General features: G+C 41.3%; 1 protein-coding gene across 1 annotated transcript; it reads right to left on the bottom strand.

Moving 5' to 3' along the window:
* Positions 1–14,568: 14,568 nt before the first annotated feature.
* LOC124596140 (glycine-rich cell wall structural protein-like) lies at positions 14,569–16,064 on the bottom strand. Its single transcript, XM_047135160.1, has 2 exons — positions 16,026–16,064; positions 14,569–15,299 (listed from the first exon to the last, which is right to left on the bottom strand). The coding sequence occupies exons 1-2, from the start codon at positions 16,035–16,037 to the stop codon at positions 14,676–14,678; spliced, it is 636 nt and encodes a 211-aa protein (XP_046991116.1). The 5' UTR covers positions 16,038–16,064; the 3' UTR covers positions 14,569–14,675.
* Between the last annotated feature and the right edge of the window lie 3,604 nt (positions 16,065–19,668).

Genomic DNA, 19,668 nt, shown 5'->3' with positions numbered 1-19,668 from the left:
GTCTGCATGACCTGGGTTTGAATCCCTATGCAGAACGAGACGGTTCGTCGTGTCATTTGAAGTTCATACATATTCTCAACTAGCTGTTCGTGAATAACTTAAATTTTTAATGTCATTTTGTCTTAAATAATAAGTATGGTATGTTACTTTGAAGCGGAAATTATGAATACGACAAACTTACTACGTGCATTACCTATCTGATGTAATAATGAGAGTGGTAACATTTCAGGTGTGTCATTTATTGTACTAAATGTGAGCTTACAAGCCTTAAGGACAGTCTTATCTGTGATAAGGTGTTCCCTGATATTTGTATTACTTTGGTATTACTTTAGATCTTGAGCTATTGCGATACAGAGCAGTGTTTTCTAGTGGTGACTTGTTGGAACCATTTTCAATATTCAAACGACTGTACCGGGGAGCGATTAGAGGACCTGCTAGACTGCTACGTTATGTGGGTTGCATGTGAATCAGGCGAAATGCAATTCAGGTCGTTCGGATACTTTTGAGGATGACTGTACATACACAGTGACGGATACAGAGGCAGTAGCTGCACATAGACGGCGAATGTTAGTTTATCCTCTTAATCACATGGAAAGACTTAATCAGTGGTCATAGAGCCAAAGTCTGTATAATTCTACCTATCACCAGCCTCAACTTCTTTAGGATCGCATCTATAATAAATCACTATTTCCTTGCATTGCGTTTACCTTTCTACGTTATTAAATAAAAACTCACAATAACAGTGAATGTCCGAGACATTTTGATGTGAAAATCTCTCTCTCCCTCTCTATCATCCTCTTGGTTTTATATAAATGTAAGAGAGACGTTTACTTCTAATTATCTTGATTTTATATAAATGTTGGATAAGCATTTACTAATGTATCACGCTGCAAATGAATGAGAAACTCAGGAATTCTTGATTAGTTATCGTGTCACGTGGAAGCAATATGTTTGTTATATTTAATCCATCTCTTTTTGTTTGGAACCTGTTGGCGTATCAAGCTCAAATTTATGTCATACTTCTCTGGTATACTCGGTGGCGTATGTGAATATCGTTTGCAAAACGTGTCACGAATGCAGTGACGTCAGCCTTCATGTGGCAGTTTTACTGCATGAACAGCAAAAATATAGTATGCAATAAGTTTTTCTCCTTTCATCATTTTGTGGAGCTCGTCAGGAAGGAAAATTTCCGTTAAGTCTGATATTATGTGTAACGTTTGTTTCAGTCATTAGTGTTTTCATTCTAAAGTACTTGATGACTTAAGTACGGGTTTTCGCTCGTCGGAGGCTACACTGCCGTTTCACCCCCACCTCTTCGTTAGCTACATGGTTTTTACCCCCACAGCGGCAGGCAGTAAGAGAACTGTTTACGAAGTTTGATTGAAATCAACTACGTGGTTTACGAGGTGATGTGGAATACACATACACGTATAGGTACGTCTGTTTTTAAAATACGTATGGATTAATTGAATATGCACTTATGTCAAACAAAGCGATAATTTTCTATAGCAGAACTTCTTCACAATGTAGCATTCAAAATGCAGGTGGAAATCGCTTAGTAAGTAGGTGGTGCGTAACCGGTAGCAAGAGATAAGGCTCGCGACATTGCCAGCGACACATCACTTGTGTGGGGTGCTTAACGAGCTGGTCGTCGACAGAGCGGCTAATTGTGTGAGAACAAGTGTATTCAGCGGCGTAAGAGCTCACTTACAAACGACATTCACTGCTGTAAAAGATGTATCAGCAACATGAAACAAAGCATTGATCAATGAGGACTATGGTGTCAGGCCAACGGCACATAGCCTAGCTTGACCACCATTGTTGACAGCGAGAAAAATCAACATATTAACAGCTCGAATACCAAGACCTCTGCTATTTCAGTGCTACAGAGAAGAAAAGCCCAGAAAATGCGGAACATCTGTACTGGTATTGAGCATAAGAACCGCACTGATACAAAGACGATAAAGCTTCTTCGATCATATGTAAGCAGAAACAACAATTTCAGATCGCATTTAGTAGACACCTGCCATTTAAAACACAGATTAATTTTCTGACAAAAACATAGTTTATTCCATGAAAGCCGTCTCTTATGTGTTAGAAATTCTTACAAAAAATTATTATTATTTTTTACGCTACGTACATGGAAAAAGTCTCTCTCAGGACAACATAGTGATGTACTTCAACTATTATAACAGTATTTATAAGATTTAAAATCTTGAACATGGCTGGAGGTAGTACCTGATATTTTCGTGTAGGAAAAGGTAAAAATCAACCAAATCAGTTGGGTAGTATATGATGTTGTGAAAACCCCTTGACCAAGGTTTCAATGTCATTAAAACCGTCTTCTTCAGAAGCAGCAATGATTACCACCTAAAGTGGTTAACAGTATGAGTCACCTAACGTTACCGCTGGATATAATTCGTAAACCACATCAAATACTGACTAATCGATTCCACAGACCGAACGTGAGGAGAGGGGCTAGTGTAATTGGTTAATACAAACGATAAAAAATATGCACGGAAGTATGTTTTTTAACACAAACCTACGTTTTTTTAAATGGAACCCCATTAGTTTTGTTAGCACATCTGAACATATAAACAAATACGTAATCAGTGCCGTTTGTTGCATTGTAAAATGTTAATTACATCCGGAGATATTGTAACCTAAAGTTGACGCTTGAGTACCACTCCTCCGCTGTTCGATTGTGTATCGGAGAACACCGAATTACGTAGGGATCCAAAGGGAACGGTGATGAGCCTTAGGTACAGAAGAGAATGGAACAGCACATTACGTCCACATGCTAACACCTTTTTATTGGTCTTTTTCACTGACGTACATGTACATTACCATGAGGGGTGAGGTACACGTACACTCGTGGTTTCCGTTTTCAACTACGGAGTGGAATAGAGTGTGTCTCGACATGTCAGGCCAATAGATGTTCAATATGGTGGCCATCATTTGCTGCACACAATTGCAATCTCTGGCGTAATTAGTGTCGTACACGCCGCAGTACATCTGGTGTAATGTTGCCGCTGGCTGCCACAATACGTTGTTTCATATCCTCTGGGGTTGTAGGCACATCACGGTACACATTCTCCTTTAACGTACCCCTCAGAAAGAAGTCCAGAGGTGTAAGATCAGGAGAACGGGCTGGCCAATTTATGCGTCCTCCACGTCCTATGAAACGCCCGTCGAACATCCTGTCAAGGGTCAGCCTAGTGTTAATTGCGGAATGTGCAGGTGCACCATCATGCTGATACCACATACGTCGACGCGTTTCCAGTGGGACATTTTCGAGCAACGTTGGCAGATCATTCTGTAGAAACGCGATGTATGTTGCAGTTGTTTGGGCCCCTGCAATGAAGTGAGGACCAATGAGGTGGTCGCCAATCTTACAGCACCATACATTTACAGTCCACGGTCGCTGTCGCTCTACCTGTCTGAGCCAGCGAAGATTATCCACGGACCAGTAATGCATGTTCCGTTGATTCACTGCCCCGTGGTTTGTGAAACCCGCTTCATCGGTAAACAGGTAGAACTGCAACACATTCTCTGTTAATGCCCATTGACAGAATTGCACTCGATGATTAAAGTCATCACCATGTGATTGCTGATGTAGCGACACATTAAACGGGTGAAAGCGGTGACGATGCAGTATGCGCATGGCACTACTTTGACTCAGTCTACCGGCTCTGGCAATGTCCCGTGTACTCACGTGTGGGTTCATGGCAACAGCAGCTAACACACCAACTGCACCCGCTTCTCCTGTGACGGGCCTGTTACGGACCCGTTTGCGTGCTACGACTATACCTGTTGCATACAGATGGCGGGTGATGTTTTGCAATGTGCGGCACGTTGGATGCTCTCTGTCCGGGTACCGTTCTGCATACATCCTGCAGGCTTCAGCTGCACTTCGTCGACACTCGCCACAGATGAGTATCATCTCCGCCTTTTCAGAGTTCGAAAACACCATGGTCACAATTCCTACAACACTACACTATCACAGATGTCTGCTAACACGGTGTACTACAGTTGGTCTGCGTGCGGAGACGAATGCAGAATAACAATAGCAGCAAGCGCTACATGCGGACACTGCGACAGCTAGACCAAACCACAACAGTGCACTACAGCCACACTCGTAAACACGGTCGTCATCGTAAACATGTCCCTGCAGATGCTGCTCGCCGACCGTGGCCCGTGTTTGTTACAACACGCAACTGAACGTCGGAGGTTTCAAGCGTCAATTTTAGGTTACAATATCTCCGGATGTAATTAACATTTTACAGTGCAACAAACGGCACTGATTACGTATTTGTTTATATGTTTAGATGTGCTAACAAAACTAACGTGATTCCATTTAAAAAAACGTAAGTTTGTGTTAAAAAACATACTTCCGTGCATTTTTGCATGGTTTGTATTAAACAATTACACTAGCCCCTCTCCTCACGTTCGGTCCGTGGAATCGGTTCTTCAGTATTTGATGTGGTTTACGAAATATATCCAGCGGTAACGTTAGGTGACTCACCCTATATATATATATATATATATATATATATATATATATATATATATATATATATATATCCAGCGGTAACGTTAGGTGACTCACCCTATATCCAGCGGTAACGTTAGGTGACTCACCCTATATATATATATATATATATATATATATATATATATATATATATATATATATATATATATACAGGGTTTTACAAAAAGGTACGGTCAAACTTTCAGGAAACATTCCTCACACACAAAGAAAGAAAATATGTTATGTGGGCACGTGTCCGGAAACCCTTCCTTTCCATGTTAGAGCTCATTTAATTACTTCTCTTCAAATCACATTAATCATGGAATGGAAACACACAGCAAGAAAACGTACCAGCGTGACTTCAAACACTTTGTTACAGAAAATGTTCAAAATGTCCTCCGTTAGCGAGGATAAATGCATCCACCCTCCGTCGCATGGAATCCCTGATGCGCTGATGCAGCCCTGGAGAATGGCGTATTGTATCACAGCCGTCCACAATACGAGCACCAAGAGTCTCTACATTTGGTACTGGGGTTGCGTAGACAAGAGCTTTGAAATGCCCCCATATATGAAAGTCAAGAGAGTTGAGGTCAGGAGAGCGTGGAGGCCATGGAATTGGCCCTCCTCTACCAATCCGTCGGTCACCGAATCTGTTGTTGAGAAGCGTACGAACACTTCGACTGAAATGTGCAGGAGCTCCATCGTGCATGAACCACATGTTGTGTTGTACTTGTAAAGGCACATGTTCTAGCAGCACAGGTAGAGTATTCCGTATAAAATCATGGCGATGAATCGAGGAAGTACAGTACATACTGACGAAACTAAAATGAGCTCTAACATGGAAATTAAGCGTTTCCGGACAAATGAGGAATTTATATATGTATGTTAATATATATATATATATATATATATATATATATATATATATGTTAAAATAAAGGTACAATGCAAGAGTAAAAACTATTTACCGACTCACAAATAATTTTTACGCTTACCGGTTTCATGCTGTTGTGGAGACCCGTTAAATATGTAACCATAAGGCACAAATGAAGACGAAATTCACCTCCATCATAATGAAACCACAAAATATCGTGCTGACAGTCATTAGAAAGTGCTTCACAAATGCAGCTAGTGAAGTTACGTCACACCGATAGCTCTTACATTGAGGAAAATTTAGGACGCGAGAGGGCATTGTTTATGCGCGCTATCAGTGCGCAAAAGTGCGGGAAAGAACAGCACTGAAATAAACAGAAGACGGATAATTTATTACAATATTGACATAGAAAAGAAGAACTTAGTACTCATAAGGTTGTATAAAAGGCAAACATACAGCGTTTTATTTGCTTATCGCCCAAAATTTTTAATAGAAGCCAGTCAATTAAACCAAATATGAAGTACATCGTTTGCAAGTGAAAAAAGAAGGAGAGGGGGGAGGATATTGGGGCGAGTAAGTGGAAGGATGGAAAACGCAGTGGAAGGATGGAAAACGCAGTGGACGGATGGAAAACGACGCAAGATAAGGAAGGAATAGTTGAGGGTGAATTTAATTAGTTACAGTGTAACCAGCTTCGTATCACTAAGAGAGAGTACAGAAAGCATTGCGCATGGCAACTTCGCAGAAGCGTGTGTAGTTTGTAATGTCCTCGTGATGGCTTACTTTCTGACTGCTGTTGTTATTCGGTGCTGTTGCTGCATTTCACCATTTGGATTAAGATTCTGCTGAATGGAAACAGAAACATTCGTGTCGCTCGCCTTTCGACTCGTCTCAAAGTGATACTAAGCAACGGCAGGCCGTAGGAGAAACGAGTCAAGTAGCCCTCTCCCCTAAGCCTCCCCCCCCCCCCTCTGCCCCCCACCCAATCAACGAGATGTTAATTTTCAGTTTGGTTTGGAGAGTTAGATGACCAGATGGGCCTGTGTCGTGAGACAGCACGAAGCGATCGTATTAAATGGATCCGCTTCAGTTTCATGAGTTCGCGGCTGAAGGATACATCGCTATTCGTCGAACTGGCAAATTCTGCTCGAGTATCTGATTAGAAGTGACCGTGGATCAGGTCCTGATGAGGGCTGACTCATGGGATACCATAACAAATAGTGTGCCGTTTGGAAGAACATTGGGTACGCTATGCCTCCTGTGAACAGTTATAGATGTTCTATGTAGTACGTTCAGGAACATGTGAACAACATTTAGTTGTGAAGTCTTCCAGCAAAGTGTGGGGTAATCTTGATATTGAGAAGCTGTGTGCACATTTCTCTGAATACCCATCCCCTTAGCTCAGGAAAAACTGATCACCAAGAGGTGACCTAATGATTAGGTCTAGGAACTGGCATCAAGTATATGAAGAATATGACGGAAGATGTGAAGTTGAAATGGAAGAATGAGATGGTTACTCTAGCCTCAGTTACATGTACACTGCAAAATGATGACAAAAAAGCTTCTGTCGATCCTCTTAGTCTCAACCAAAGAATTAGCATTGTCAAGCAGTCTAATGACTACTTGAGAGAACTGTTCAGATTTGAGACTGTAGCCTTTCTAGAGTCTCTCTGCACTAACGGCGGGATGTCCAAGGGCAGTGAGTCATCGTTTGTATGGAGGGTTCACTTCGACAAAGGAAAACCTTCGTATGCGTTAATGTGTAGGTCTATGTGGAATACTGTAAAAACACATTGAATGTAACGCTATAACAGTTTTTGTCTGGAATACCAGTGACATTCGTTACCAACGCACAAAAGCAGCAGAATGATCTTGCCGGGTATTGCTACATTCATTCACAAAATCCGTCCCCTCCACGAAAACAGTCGTAACAGTGTCGAAGACAATGGTATATCCATCGACACCGGGAGAAGTAAGCCTACACAATTTAGGAGATAAACCCTTCCGTGTTTAATACAGCTGATGTTTTCAAACAGCCGGACGCAACAGCACGCCTAATGCCTCAAGCAAGGAAATGGATTCTTGCGACACTAGACGGTGTAGACATGAAAGGAAATACACTGGACGATCGTCGCTACCAATAGTTACCACAAACTGGGCAAAACCGAAATTATAACTTAAGAGACGGCCGCCTACCCGAGGGGCAACCAAAGGCCATCTTTTCGAAGGCTGCCTTTATTCATTATTTCAGATGCGATGCTCAGTATTCAGGGAAGTGACAGAAATGATCATTCGAAACAGAAAAGTCAAGTAAACATGGCCTCTTAAACGCATGCCTTAAGAGCTATGAGCAATTCTTGATCTTTCATACTGTGAAACAAATCTCTTCTACTGCAGGTTCCTTGCTTTTGATATTTTGGGAAGTGGTAGTAAGGGCCAAAAGAAGGAAAAAAGTCTAGAAAACATATGCTCTAAAATGCAGAGCTTGAAAGTTATGAGCACTTGTTCATTAGTAGAGTTGTGTGTCAAAGTAGCGAAGATCAAGAAGTGCTCATAGCTCTTAATAGATGCATTTTAGAGCAAATGTGTAATGAAGATTTTTTCTTGTTTTGGTCCATGTGACTACTTCCCAAAATATGGAAATCAAAGAGCTTGAAATAGAAGAGATTTGTTTCATAGTATCGAAGATCAAAGATTGCTCATAGCTATTAAGGTATGCGTTTTAGAGCCCATGATTTTTGACTTTTTTGTTTAGAATGATCATTTCTGTCACATCTTGAATATTGACCTTCGCTTCTGATATACCCGGTATAAGTACTGTAAAAACATTTCTAGTGTAACATCTTTCCTTCTTGTCTTTAGCTTATTTTAAGTACGATTTTCGTCTGAGACAGAGCACTTGCGCGTAATATTCTCATTAGATACGCTATTCTACAGAGAGATTAATTAGGCTCTGCTGGGAATTATTATCTCTGCAAGGCCCTTGCGTTCGTCTGTCATGCGAAATTAAGAAAGAAAGGTTCACTTGCCTGAATAAAAAACTAAATTAGACATCCTGTAACATGTAAAGCTCTCATTCATCCCTATTAAAAATAAAAATGTAAGTTTATTTAACTACATATCTGTTGTTGATCTTGTGACCTAATTAAGGTGAAAAAGTCAATGTTAAAATGTATATGAATTATCATTTCCGGTTTCCAGAGATCAGCGGCATAACTTCCCGACCGCAGACGAGGACACTAACAGTTGTTCGAATACATAAACCTTTGATTGGACCTTTAGATCAACAGGCGACTTGGGAGATGACACTGGGTAACGAAAAGATTGCAAAAGTTGGTGGCTGAACACCAACAAGAGCATGACAACAACAAAAAAATCTGATTTACTGAAAATCATTTACGAAGAGGTGTCGCATACGAGCCAGCAACTGCAAAAATGCAGAAGTTTGTGGCTCTGTCATTTGGAAACATTGTTGTGTCATACACGTATAAGAACCAAGAGGGAACAAAAACAGTGGAACACCAGGAACGAAGTGCACAGTTTGAAAAGGGTTTCCTTTGCCCCTGCAGTTCCATCCATACGTCGAAAAATCAATGAACGAAATAAAGAAAGGTTCAAGAGTGGGATTAAAATACGAGGGGAAAGAACATCAGTGTTAAGATTCGCTGACGACACTGATATCCCCAGAGAAAGTGAAGAAGGACCTGTTGAAAGGAATTAACAGTTAATGAGTACAGGATATGGACAGACAGTAAATCGAAGAAAGAGGAACGTAATGAGAAGTAGCAGAAATGAGAACAGCAAGAAACAATAACTGGAGATCACGACGTAGATGAAGTTAAGGAATTCTGCTACCTATGCGGAAAATAACGATGGCGGATGGAACAAGGAGAGCATAAAAAGCAGACTCCCAATGACAAAAGAGGCATTCCTGGCTAAGGGAAGTCTACTAATATCAAACACAGGTTTTTATTTGAGGAAACAGCTTCTGAAAATGTATGTTTCGAGCACAGTATTGTATGGTAGTGAGACATGGACTGTGGGAAAAACGCATCAGAAAAGCATCGAGGCATTTGAGATGTGGTACTACAGACGAATGATGAAAATTAGGTAGACTGATAAGGTAGAGTATGACGAGGTTCTCCGCAGAATAGGAGTGCAAAGGAACATGAGGAAAACAATGACAAGAAAATGGGGCAAAATGATAGGACATCTGTTAAGACATGAAGGGATAACTTCCATGGTACTGGATGTAGCTGTAGAGGGTGAAAACTGTAGAGGAAGACCGAGACTGGGATACATCCAGCAAATATACACTCCTCGAAATGGAAAAAAGAACACATTGACACCGGTGTGTCAGACCCACCATACTTGCTCCGGACACTGCGAGAGGGCTGTACAAGCAATGATCACACGCACGGCACAGCGGACACACCAGGAACCGCGGTGTTGGCCGTCGAATGGCGCTAGCTGCGCAGCATTTGTGCACCGCCGCCGTCAGTGTCAGCCAGTTTGCCGTGGCATACGGAGCTCCATCGCAGTCTTTAACACTGGTAGCATGCCGCGACAGCGTGGACGTGAACCGTATGTGCAGTTGACGGACTTTGAGCGAGGGCGTATAGTGGGCATGCGGGAGGCCGGGTGGACGTACCGCCGAATTGCTCAACACGTGGGGCGTGAGTTCTCCACAGTACATCGATGTTGTCGCCAGTGGTCGGCGGAAGGTGCACGTGCCCGTCGACCTGGGACCGGACCGCAGCGACGCACGGATGCGCGCCAAGACCGTAGGATCCTACGCAGTGTCGTAGGGGACCGCACCGCCACTTCCCAGCAAATTAGGGACACTGTTGCTCCTGGGGTATCGTCGAGGACCATTCGCAACCGTCTCCATGAAGCTGGGCTACGGTCCCGCACACCGTTAGGCCGTCTTCCGCTCACGCCCCAACATCGTGCAGCCCGCCTCCAGTGGTGTCGCGACAGGCGTGAATGGAGGGACGAATGGAGACGTGTCGTCTTCAGCGATGAGAGTCGCTTCTGCCTTGGTGCCAATGATGGTCGTATGCGTGTTTGGCGCCGTGCAGGTGAGCGCCACAATCAGGACTGCATACGACCGAGGCACACAGGGCCAACACCCGGCATCATGGTGTGGGGAGCGATCTCCTACATTGGCCGTACGCCACTGGTGATCGTCGAGGGGACACTGAATAGTGCACGGTACATCCAAACCGTCATCGAACCCATCGTTCTACCATTCCTAGACCGGCAAGGGAACTTGCTGTTCCAACAGGACAATGCACGCCCGCATGTATCCCGTGCCACCCATCGTGCTCTAGAAGGTGTAAGTCAACTACCCTGGCCAGCAAGATCTCCGGATCTGTCCCCCATTGAGCATGTTTGGGACTGGATGAAGCGTCGTCTCACGCGGTCTGCACGTCCAGCACGAACGCTGGTCCAACTGAGGCGCCAGGTGGAAATGGCATGGCAAGCCGTTCCACAGGACTACATCCAGCATCTCTACGATCGTCTCCATGGGAGAATAGCAGCCTGCATTGCTGCGAAAGGTGGCTATACACTGTACTAGTGCCGACATTGTGCATGCTCTGTTGCCTGTGTCTATGTGCCTATGGTTCTGTCAGCGTGATCATGTGATGTATCTGACCCCAGGATTGTGTCAATAAAGTTTCCCCTTCCTGAGACAATGAATTCACGGTGTTCTTATTTCAATTTCCAGGAGTGTACATCCAGCAAATAATTGAGTACGTAGGTTGCAAGTGCTACTATGAGATGGAAAGGTTGGCACTGGAATATGCTGAAGGGCTTACGACGAGGGGGAAATCCCTACCGATGTAAAGGGGAAGAAGTTGATGCCGAATCTGGCTTGAAGACTGTCCATAGGACTCATGACGTTAACTTTCTTAGGTGATTTTTTAGTCTTTTACACGTTTTCTCACTCGCGGTAATTTATATTTTATGAATATACAGGTTGCTGATACGAAATTACATTCTATTATATACAACGCAAGCTTTTATAGTGTACAAACTGCACAGATCAAAAATTGTGTTTTTCTATGCAACTGTATACCAACACTGAACGAACATCCGACGAAAAACGAGGTGGCTCTGTTCTTGTTGTTATACGTTGACAATTAGAAGCCCATGTCATAAAAAACATTTTCACACTGCCTTTGCCCAATTGAGCACCACATTACGGGTGTGGATTATTGAGAATCGTTCACCATTAGAGATGCTTATCGTTAATTTTTTACATATGTAATACAATTGAAGTTTTAATACAAACACCAGCACTTGTTTTATATTTTGCAATTTTATAATTCTAACGTTCCTTTGACGCTATGTCTCTTGGTATGTACGTTGTGTATTATATGTTGTAGGTTGCGAGAGAAAAAAGTTACAGGAAAAACTTGAAAAGAGTAAAAAATCCCCAGTTTGTCGGCTCCACCATGTTACCAAATGATTCTCGGCATCGAAAATTTGGATTCTGCACTACAGACCATCTGCTGAAACATACCAAAATTTCAAAAAGGTAGGAAATTTTGTAGGATCTAGTGACTTTCTCGACTGCTTTACAAGGGTTTGACGTCCTGACAGACCCTGGTGTACACATCTTTATAAATATTTTACAAATTTTTTAGCAAAGTGTGAACTAATTACACTATCAGTTTTACAGATTTCGTATAAAACATTATTATATACCGCATAGTTTAGAGGAAATTGCAAAAACTAGTGGCTGTGGTTACAACTGCATTGAAAAGAGAGGGAAGTACCCATTCATAATCCTCGCTGATCATGATAGATATGCACACACTTCAGTTAATGTAATCTTTTATTAGTATTTCCGTAGTAGTAAAACGGGCCCAAGACTACATATGTCTATTGTATTTGAAACATTAAACAGTTGTTGGATTAACTTTCTTTGTCCTTTGTCACATATTTATTGTAGTTGGTCTTTTTTCAATACGTTCGTCCATCTATCCCTTCAAGGAGTGACGACATGCAGTTTACATGTATGAATAGAAAAACACCTGTAAAACAGACGACGTTCAAGCAACGATGTGCTCATGGTCTTAATTTGTAGGAAACATTTTGGTCGTAAAAAGAAGAAAGCAGCTATGGATACGTTGAGAAGAATGCAATACGATTGAGTTCTGGTATGTTTTATCTTTCGTTTCTTACACGGGATGACTGGGCTCATTTTGGGTTCTTTTGAACCAAATCGTAACAGGCTGCAAGTGGGACAAAAAGAAATATTTGGGAGATTTGCTGTTGCGTCGAGCGATTGATAACCAAGGAAAATCTCTCGAACATCTTGGTTAGAACCGACGGACTGGAGTTGATTACATGTTGTTTCTGGACATTGTGTAAACATATCGGTGTTCTTTGTGTGTGTTTTTATGTGTATTGCTAAGTATGGGTAGTAGAATGAAGTCGATAACTGACTGCACGTCTGTCACTTCTCTTCAGAGATGCCATGGGATATAGTAGTGACGCAAATGTCCTATATTTACGTTTTCTTTGCGTGAGCCTTAATAGACCGAGTTTTTTCTATGCTAAAGCGTGTCATGTTAAAGGCAGGCTATGTCTGAGGTAGCAAGAATTCATCGACACCGAGACAGGCTGCCCTTAAGTCGGTGGCCGAAAAAATTAGTTTGGCAAAAGAGATTAGCTGTTAACATTCTCTGAACACTAACTGCTAATGAAACCACACACTGCCCAATGGAGACACAATATTCACAGGCAACTACTCTTACATCACACGTTTTTCGACGTTGGTTTCCTGCACATTAGCCAGTTGAAGTTTCCTCATAGACGTACTCATTGTGTATTTGGCGAAAGAAATTTATCTTCGGCAGGAAAGGAGTGGAAACATTTTGAAAAGCAGTTCACTGGCTGATTATATCTGGAACTCATTCCATAACAAATGGAACTTTCATCTCAAAGGGTGCATTATTGAATTACTGTTAGTGGCGCATGTCAACTTGACAATGATTGATTGAAACGCCGTGGTCTAACTGTTAAAAAAAGAGGCTTTGCACAAAATATACACAAAATTTATACGAAGATAAAGTACTCTTAGCTTCCTATATAGAATAATCATGTAGCAGTGACACCGAATTTCTAGCGAACGTGATAGAAAATAACTTTTTAAAATTCTCTCCTTTGATTTCATCACATTCTTTCTCTTCTTATAAACATTTTAAACGCGGTCTTCCTGTATTTTCTGTGGTTGAGTCTTTGCTTGACTATTATCTGTGTTTTTTAGCGAACGTGATAGAAAATAATTTTTTAAAATTCTCTCCTTTGATTTCATCACATTCTTTCTCTTCTTATAAACATTTTAAACGCGGTCTTCCTGTATTTTCTGTGGTTGAGTCTTTGCTTGACTATTATCTGTGTTTTAACAAAGGCCCGGTTTTTCGCACGTAGTTGTTGTCTGTGTAAGACAATAACGGCATGCTGTATTCCATTATGTCTCTGTTGTTCAAATGAAGGTTTCATGTTATTTTGTTTAATGTATAAACTATAATTACTTCCACTGGTCAGCTACCGTTTTGTATATTTCTTTTCGATTTCTGTAACTGTGTGGGCAAAGTAGCAGACCATTATATTAGTAATAAGGTAGTGAAATCGTATGTAGGAGGAGAGAAACTGAAAATCTCCATTAAAAGAACTTGCTATATGTTTTTTTTCGTTGTATCTCTAAATCTTTTGATATGGATGCCAATAGGATTTCTTTAGATATCGAGACTTAGCTCAAGTGCTCTGAGTCTATTGACTGCCATTTTGACAGCAACTTTTGAATCCAAATGATGAGGGCTCAACTGCTGACAACTTCTACAGTTTATGCAGATCCTCAACAAAACTTTCTGCTCCGAAGTTCTTCTTTCTTTTTATTTTTTAGGTAGGAATAAAAACTTTCTGCTCCGAAGTTTTTTTTTGTTTTTTTTTAAATATAGGAATAGTTTTCAAGTGCATAATGGTTCTGTTTCTGTGTTAAACTGTAGGTCTACAGTTCTTAGCTCAGATGGAGACATATGAGTAGTACTTCATCAGGACATGTCCACTCTAGCGTTCAACGTCTAGGTTAATAACAACTTTTCTTTAGTGATAAGAGAAAAAAGGAAACAAATTAAACAGAAAATTATGTTTCACAAAAGTGTTTATTTTTGTGCACAGTTAATTACAAAAATGATACCTGAATCTGCGATGGCGTGTGTTGGATGAAGATGATGGGGTCAGCTTCAGGCGTCAGTGGCTGAATTTCCCATAAGATCCGTAACCTCCGTAACCCCCACCGATGCCTCCGCCATAGCCTGTACTGAAGGCCCCACTGTAGCTGCCATAGCTTCCAGCAAGCCCACCATCGAGGCCTCCTCCGATGCCACCTGCGACGCCACCGCCAATGGATCCAGCGCTGACCACAACAGGGACTGGCTGGCTCACGACCACCGGCTGAGGAACGGGCACAGGGACTGGCCTAGGCACGCCTACGGGAACGGGGACCGGCCTCTCCACAGGGACGGGATAAGGCTGCGAAACGGGCACCGGGACTGGTCTCTCTACAGGAATGGTGACAGGTACCTGTACCGGGACTGCGACGGTTTTCTCCACAGGCACAGGGTACGGCACGGGAACCTGTCTGGGGATTGTTACTGTGGATACCTGAGGACCGACGGACTCGCCAACGAGGCCGCCTCCAAATCCACCACCGTAGCTGCTGCCGTAACCTACTCCAATGTCGCCTCCGTAGCCACCTCCAAGGCCGTAGCTGCCCCCATAACCCCCACTGTAGCTACCGAGGGATGCATCCAGCCCTCGCTTCTCTGTCTTCTTCTCTTCGGCCAAGGCCACTCCAAGGACAAGCACGCACACCTACAAAAACAGTAAATGCTCATTTGGTACTCCCCTGTGCCATAACATACTTCGTAAAACAGAAAAAAGGTAAGGCTGTCCTAAGCTTCTCAGCCTAATTTCTTAATGTGGGCCTGAAGACAAAAAAAAAAAAAAAAACTGGATAATACTATAGAAACAAAAACCAAATAAAAAGTTCGATTACACAATTTTCTGACTGAGCGAGGTGACGCAGTGGTTAGTACACTGGACTCGCATTCTAGAGGACGACGGCTCAAACTCGCGGCCGTCCATTCTGATTTCAGTTGTCCGTGATTTCCCTAACTCACTTGAGGCAAATGCCAGCATGGTTCCTTTGAAAGAGCACGGTCGACTTCCCTCTCCATCCCTCCGTAATCCTATGGGACTGATGATCTCGCTGTTTTGACCCTGCCCTCAAATCAACTAGCCAACAAACCATAACTTTTTGTTAATTTTGAGCAATAATTTGAAGTTCTCTGTAGATGTAACGATGAGGTAATTACACGGATTTCTAAACATTTCGTGTAAACTCATATGACGGAGGGAAGTCACGAAGTGAATTGTGATACTAAGTCACTCTAGATATTAAAGTGAACTGATTTTTGGAACGTAGGTATAAGAACTAAGTAAAAGGTGGAGCTTCGTACCATTAACCTTCCAAAAATTGGAAAAACGTTGAATATGTATCTTTACTTATTTTGTAACAATGTGAGAAGAATTATTTACCAGGATCCTCATTGCCACTGCTGTTGATGGAGTTTGTGGAGCAAGCAATGACTGATACCACTGTGGCATCCTGCCGTTCCTTAAATACCTTAGACTCGTTCCCCCACCTGAGGTGGCTGAGACAATTAGAAGGATCCCAGGCATTTACTGGAGCGCGCTCACTCACAAATGGGTGGCGTCGGTTATTTTAATTACATGGAGAGAACAGAGGGAATGGTGACAGGCGTAGCAGCGACAGCAAGACGTTTCCCCTTCTTGAAATTCTAGAATTTCTTATGGAGAGGCCACATACACTAACAGCAGACTGAGAAACACGGGAGAAAGTGTAAAATAATGTGTGTTCTTTTACACATATGCATGCAAGAAATACATACGTGCATGGGCCTGGTCACACACACAGGCACACACACACATGTACACATAAGCTGACTCACATACGTTCACATTCTCCCGATGGCTTTGGAAAGCATGCAGCTATATCGCTCATGATTTAAATAACGAAACGCTTCAACAGTTACTTTTTTTTCTGTATAGCTCAACGCGTTTCATAAGATAATACTCATTAGCAAGTGCAAATATTTACACTGGTATGTTTTCTGACGCCTGCATCCGTCCTGTTCTGCCTCTCTTGTTCAGCAGTCGTCTTTGTATAAAAATGGTTCAAATGGCTGAGCACTATGGGACTTAACAGCTGAGGTCATGAGTCCGCTAGAACCTAAAACTACTTAAACCCAACTAACGTAAGGACATCGCACACATCCATGCCCGAGGCAGGATTCGAACCTGCGACCGTAGCAGTCGCCGGGTTCCGGACTGAGCGCCTAGAACCGCTCGGCCACCACGGCCGGACGTATTTGTATAAATTTACTACAGTTGGAAAATAGGGAAATACAAATATTGAGATTTTTTTATGTGCTGATGTTAGGAAATAGTTAAAGGTATTCTGTCTCCTTCATTAGGCAAAAAGTTGCACACACGCAAATCATCACTCACATCGTTTGTGTATGTGAAGTCAAAATTTCTATTCTGTTCTAGGCGTTCCATTGTGGAATGTATAGAGGAATGAATATATTAATTGGTCTGTTATAGTTATTATAGTCAGGAGAAACGTTTGAAGAGATTAATGGATTCACATACAGTTTTTCACTCAGAGTTTTTTCTCCTTGGGTTTTGTGGTGTAAAAGAATTCATATCATATTCTTGAAAGTCTTGGAACAGTTAAGATCTCCTTGTATGCTTTTGACTAGGTGTCCAGTGTTATTATGCATGTTGCTAATTTTGTGAATTTGTGAATGAGTGTGACATTCCATGTGTTCCATGTAACTAGTGTGACAGTTCCTGCCAGTCTCTCCCATGTTGTAGCTTGAGCAAGTTTTACATGTGACTGTATCTGTTCCTGAATATGACAGTTTGTAGTTTTTTATTGTTGAAGGAGTGATATAATTTCTGTTCTAGTTTGTGGGAAATGTTATGTATATAGGGTGTGCTGCCACACGCTGTACTGTGTTATTAGTTATTTCCGTAGAGCAAGGAATTTTTGTTTTGTGCTATTTGTTTCTGTATTTTGTCTGCCACTGTGCTAGCAAAACCTACTTCTCTTACTGATTCGAACAGTTCGTATTGTAGTTTTTACGCGAATAAAACGTTACTTGCAATTAAACGTCTGTCTTTCAAGGCAGCCGAGAAGCTGCAAGTAAAATTTGTGGCTTGTACTGTTTCGAATCTATAAGTAGTCCAAAACTGTATTTTCCAGAAAAAATAACATTTAAAATGCCGTTAATAACGCAAATACACACCATATTATTAGCCTTGCTCTTAGGTGACAAATTGGTTTCATTAAAACAGCTTTTTTCTTAAAAGTACAAATAAATACAGGGCAGTTTATGTAGAAATATTCAGGCAGGACAAATATTTCCAGTTTACTTACAGATACCTTTTTCCAGCGACATTTGATCACAACGCCTAACATATTAAACCTGGGAAGCTATTGTTTCTTAAACAGAGAAGTACGAGAAGTGTTTAAATACGCTGTGCTGTTTCAAAAGTATTACTTAGGGCCCTTTTATGTTATTCGTTAAAAATTGCACCATGAGCTAACTTGTGTATAACGCACACAGTAGCTCTTCTATTCTCAGATCTCGTTTGCAGAATTTCAGCCAATTTTTTATCATTTAGCATCACACATATCAGTGCTATTAATCTCTTTCATTAACCTTTAGCTCTTGGGCCCTTCAAATCCAGTTTCATAAACTCCATCTAGTAGCGAAGAAATTATCCTCTTCCGTCCTTCACCCTTCCAACTGTCCTACTGCCATTATTGCTCTGTTCCATCGACTATAAGTTCTTATTTTTCTCGTTAGTACCTCACCTGGTTGACCAATCTATATATTCCGAAGGGCAGAAACTTGTCTATGTAATATGGTTGGTTCCTTTGTCTTAACGTTAGAACTCCAGTCTATGTTTCTTTATATTCAGATTAATGGATGTGGACTTTTAAATTTTCTTATTTACTTTTAGTCTGTGAGTTCCTTCATTAGTATACATTGGCCCTAAAATTTTCCTCATTGCTTTTCGTTCTTTCCTTTAGATTTCTTCATTTTTGGTCTCTCTGTTTAAAACAGGTATTTCTGTTCCATAAAGAAACTCTTACTCGACGATTGCATTGTAGAGTTTCAGATCTGGTATTCTGAGAAGTATCATTTGTTCTAGATATCGTTGGTAACAGATTGTTTACGTATTTTGGAACGAATGTCATAACCATTCTTTTATAGGGGAATTTCTTCACTGGTTTACGATAATATACATTCTCTGAGCATCGTATATTACCATATATACCTCTTATTTTATTTCGTGTAGAAGTTTACGTCGTTGCATTTACATTACATATTAGTGTTTACACGATTTAGTGCTACACAGTTACATGAATACAAGAAACTGACTTCACAGTTTATATTAACGAAAAATCACTCAGCAGATATGGACGACAGCTACATTCTTAAATACCTTGTTATGACATTCAACCCAAAAACGTATTTCTAATTTTAGCAGTTAACTGTTCCAGCGTATAAAATGCTAACATGGTGGTAAACATAGGAGTGAAGTGATTCTAATGCGAACTTTTTTTTTTAGATGTAAACTGGTTCCAATCACTGGTGAAGGTGTAGTATACTATTCAGTTTCATAACAACATTTCGGGAAAAGGAATGTATACCGCTGTGTCAAGAAGTCTAAAATTCCCATTAGCTGATAGTTTGTGTTTGGATTGGCAGATCTGTATACACTCTTCAAGTGGCAAGTAGTAGTACATGTAGACAGGAAACGTCGGTTCTAAGTAAACTTTATTGTTAACTCATGAATTTTACACATTTTAACATTTTAAATAAGTGTGATGGCAGGTTTTTGACACAGTACTGGCTTAACAGGAATGATAACAGCAGAGATAACAAAAAATAAAGAACCAATTAAAAAAAACCAAGAATTTCGATATCAGCCCTGTGAAGTATTTGGAGTTCCATATTCACGATCCTGGTCCGCGGTGTTACACCAACAAATCGGCTAATTTTAATCACGTTCATTGTCGTCCAATCACATTGTCACGTCTCCACGGTGACCCATCGAACTGCAGCAACTCCACACAGCCAAC

Source organism: Schistocerca americana, chromosome 2, assembly GCF_021461395.2.
Source record: "Schistocerca americana isolate TAMUIC-IGC-003095 chromosome 2, iqSchAmer2.1, whole genome shotgun sequence".
Lineage (NCBI taxonomy): Eukaryota > Metazoa > Arthropoda > Insecta > Orthoptera > Acrididae > Schistocerca > Schistocerca americana.
This window is presented reverse-complemented; position numbering and strand designations above follow the sequence as displayed.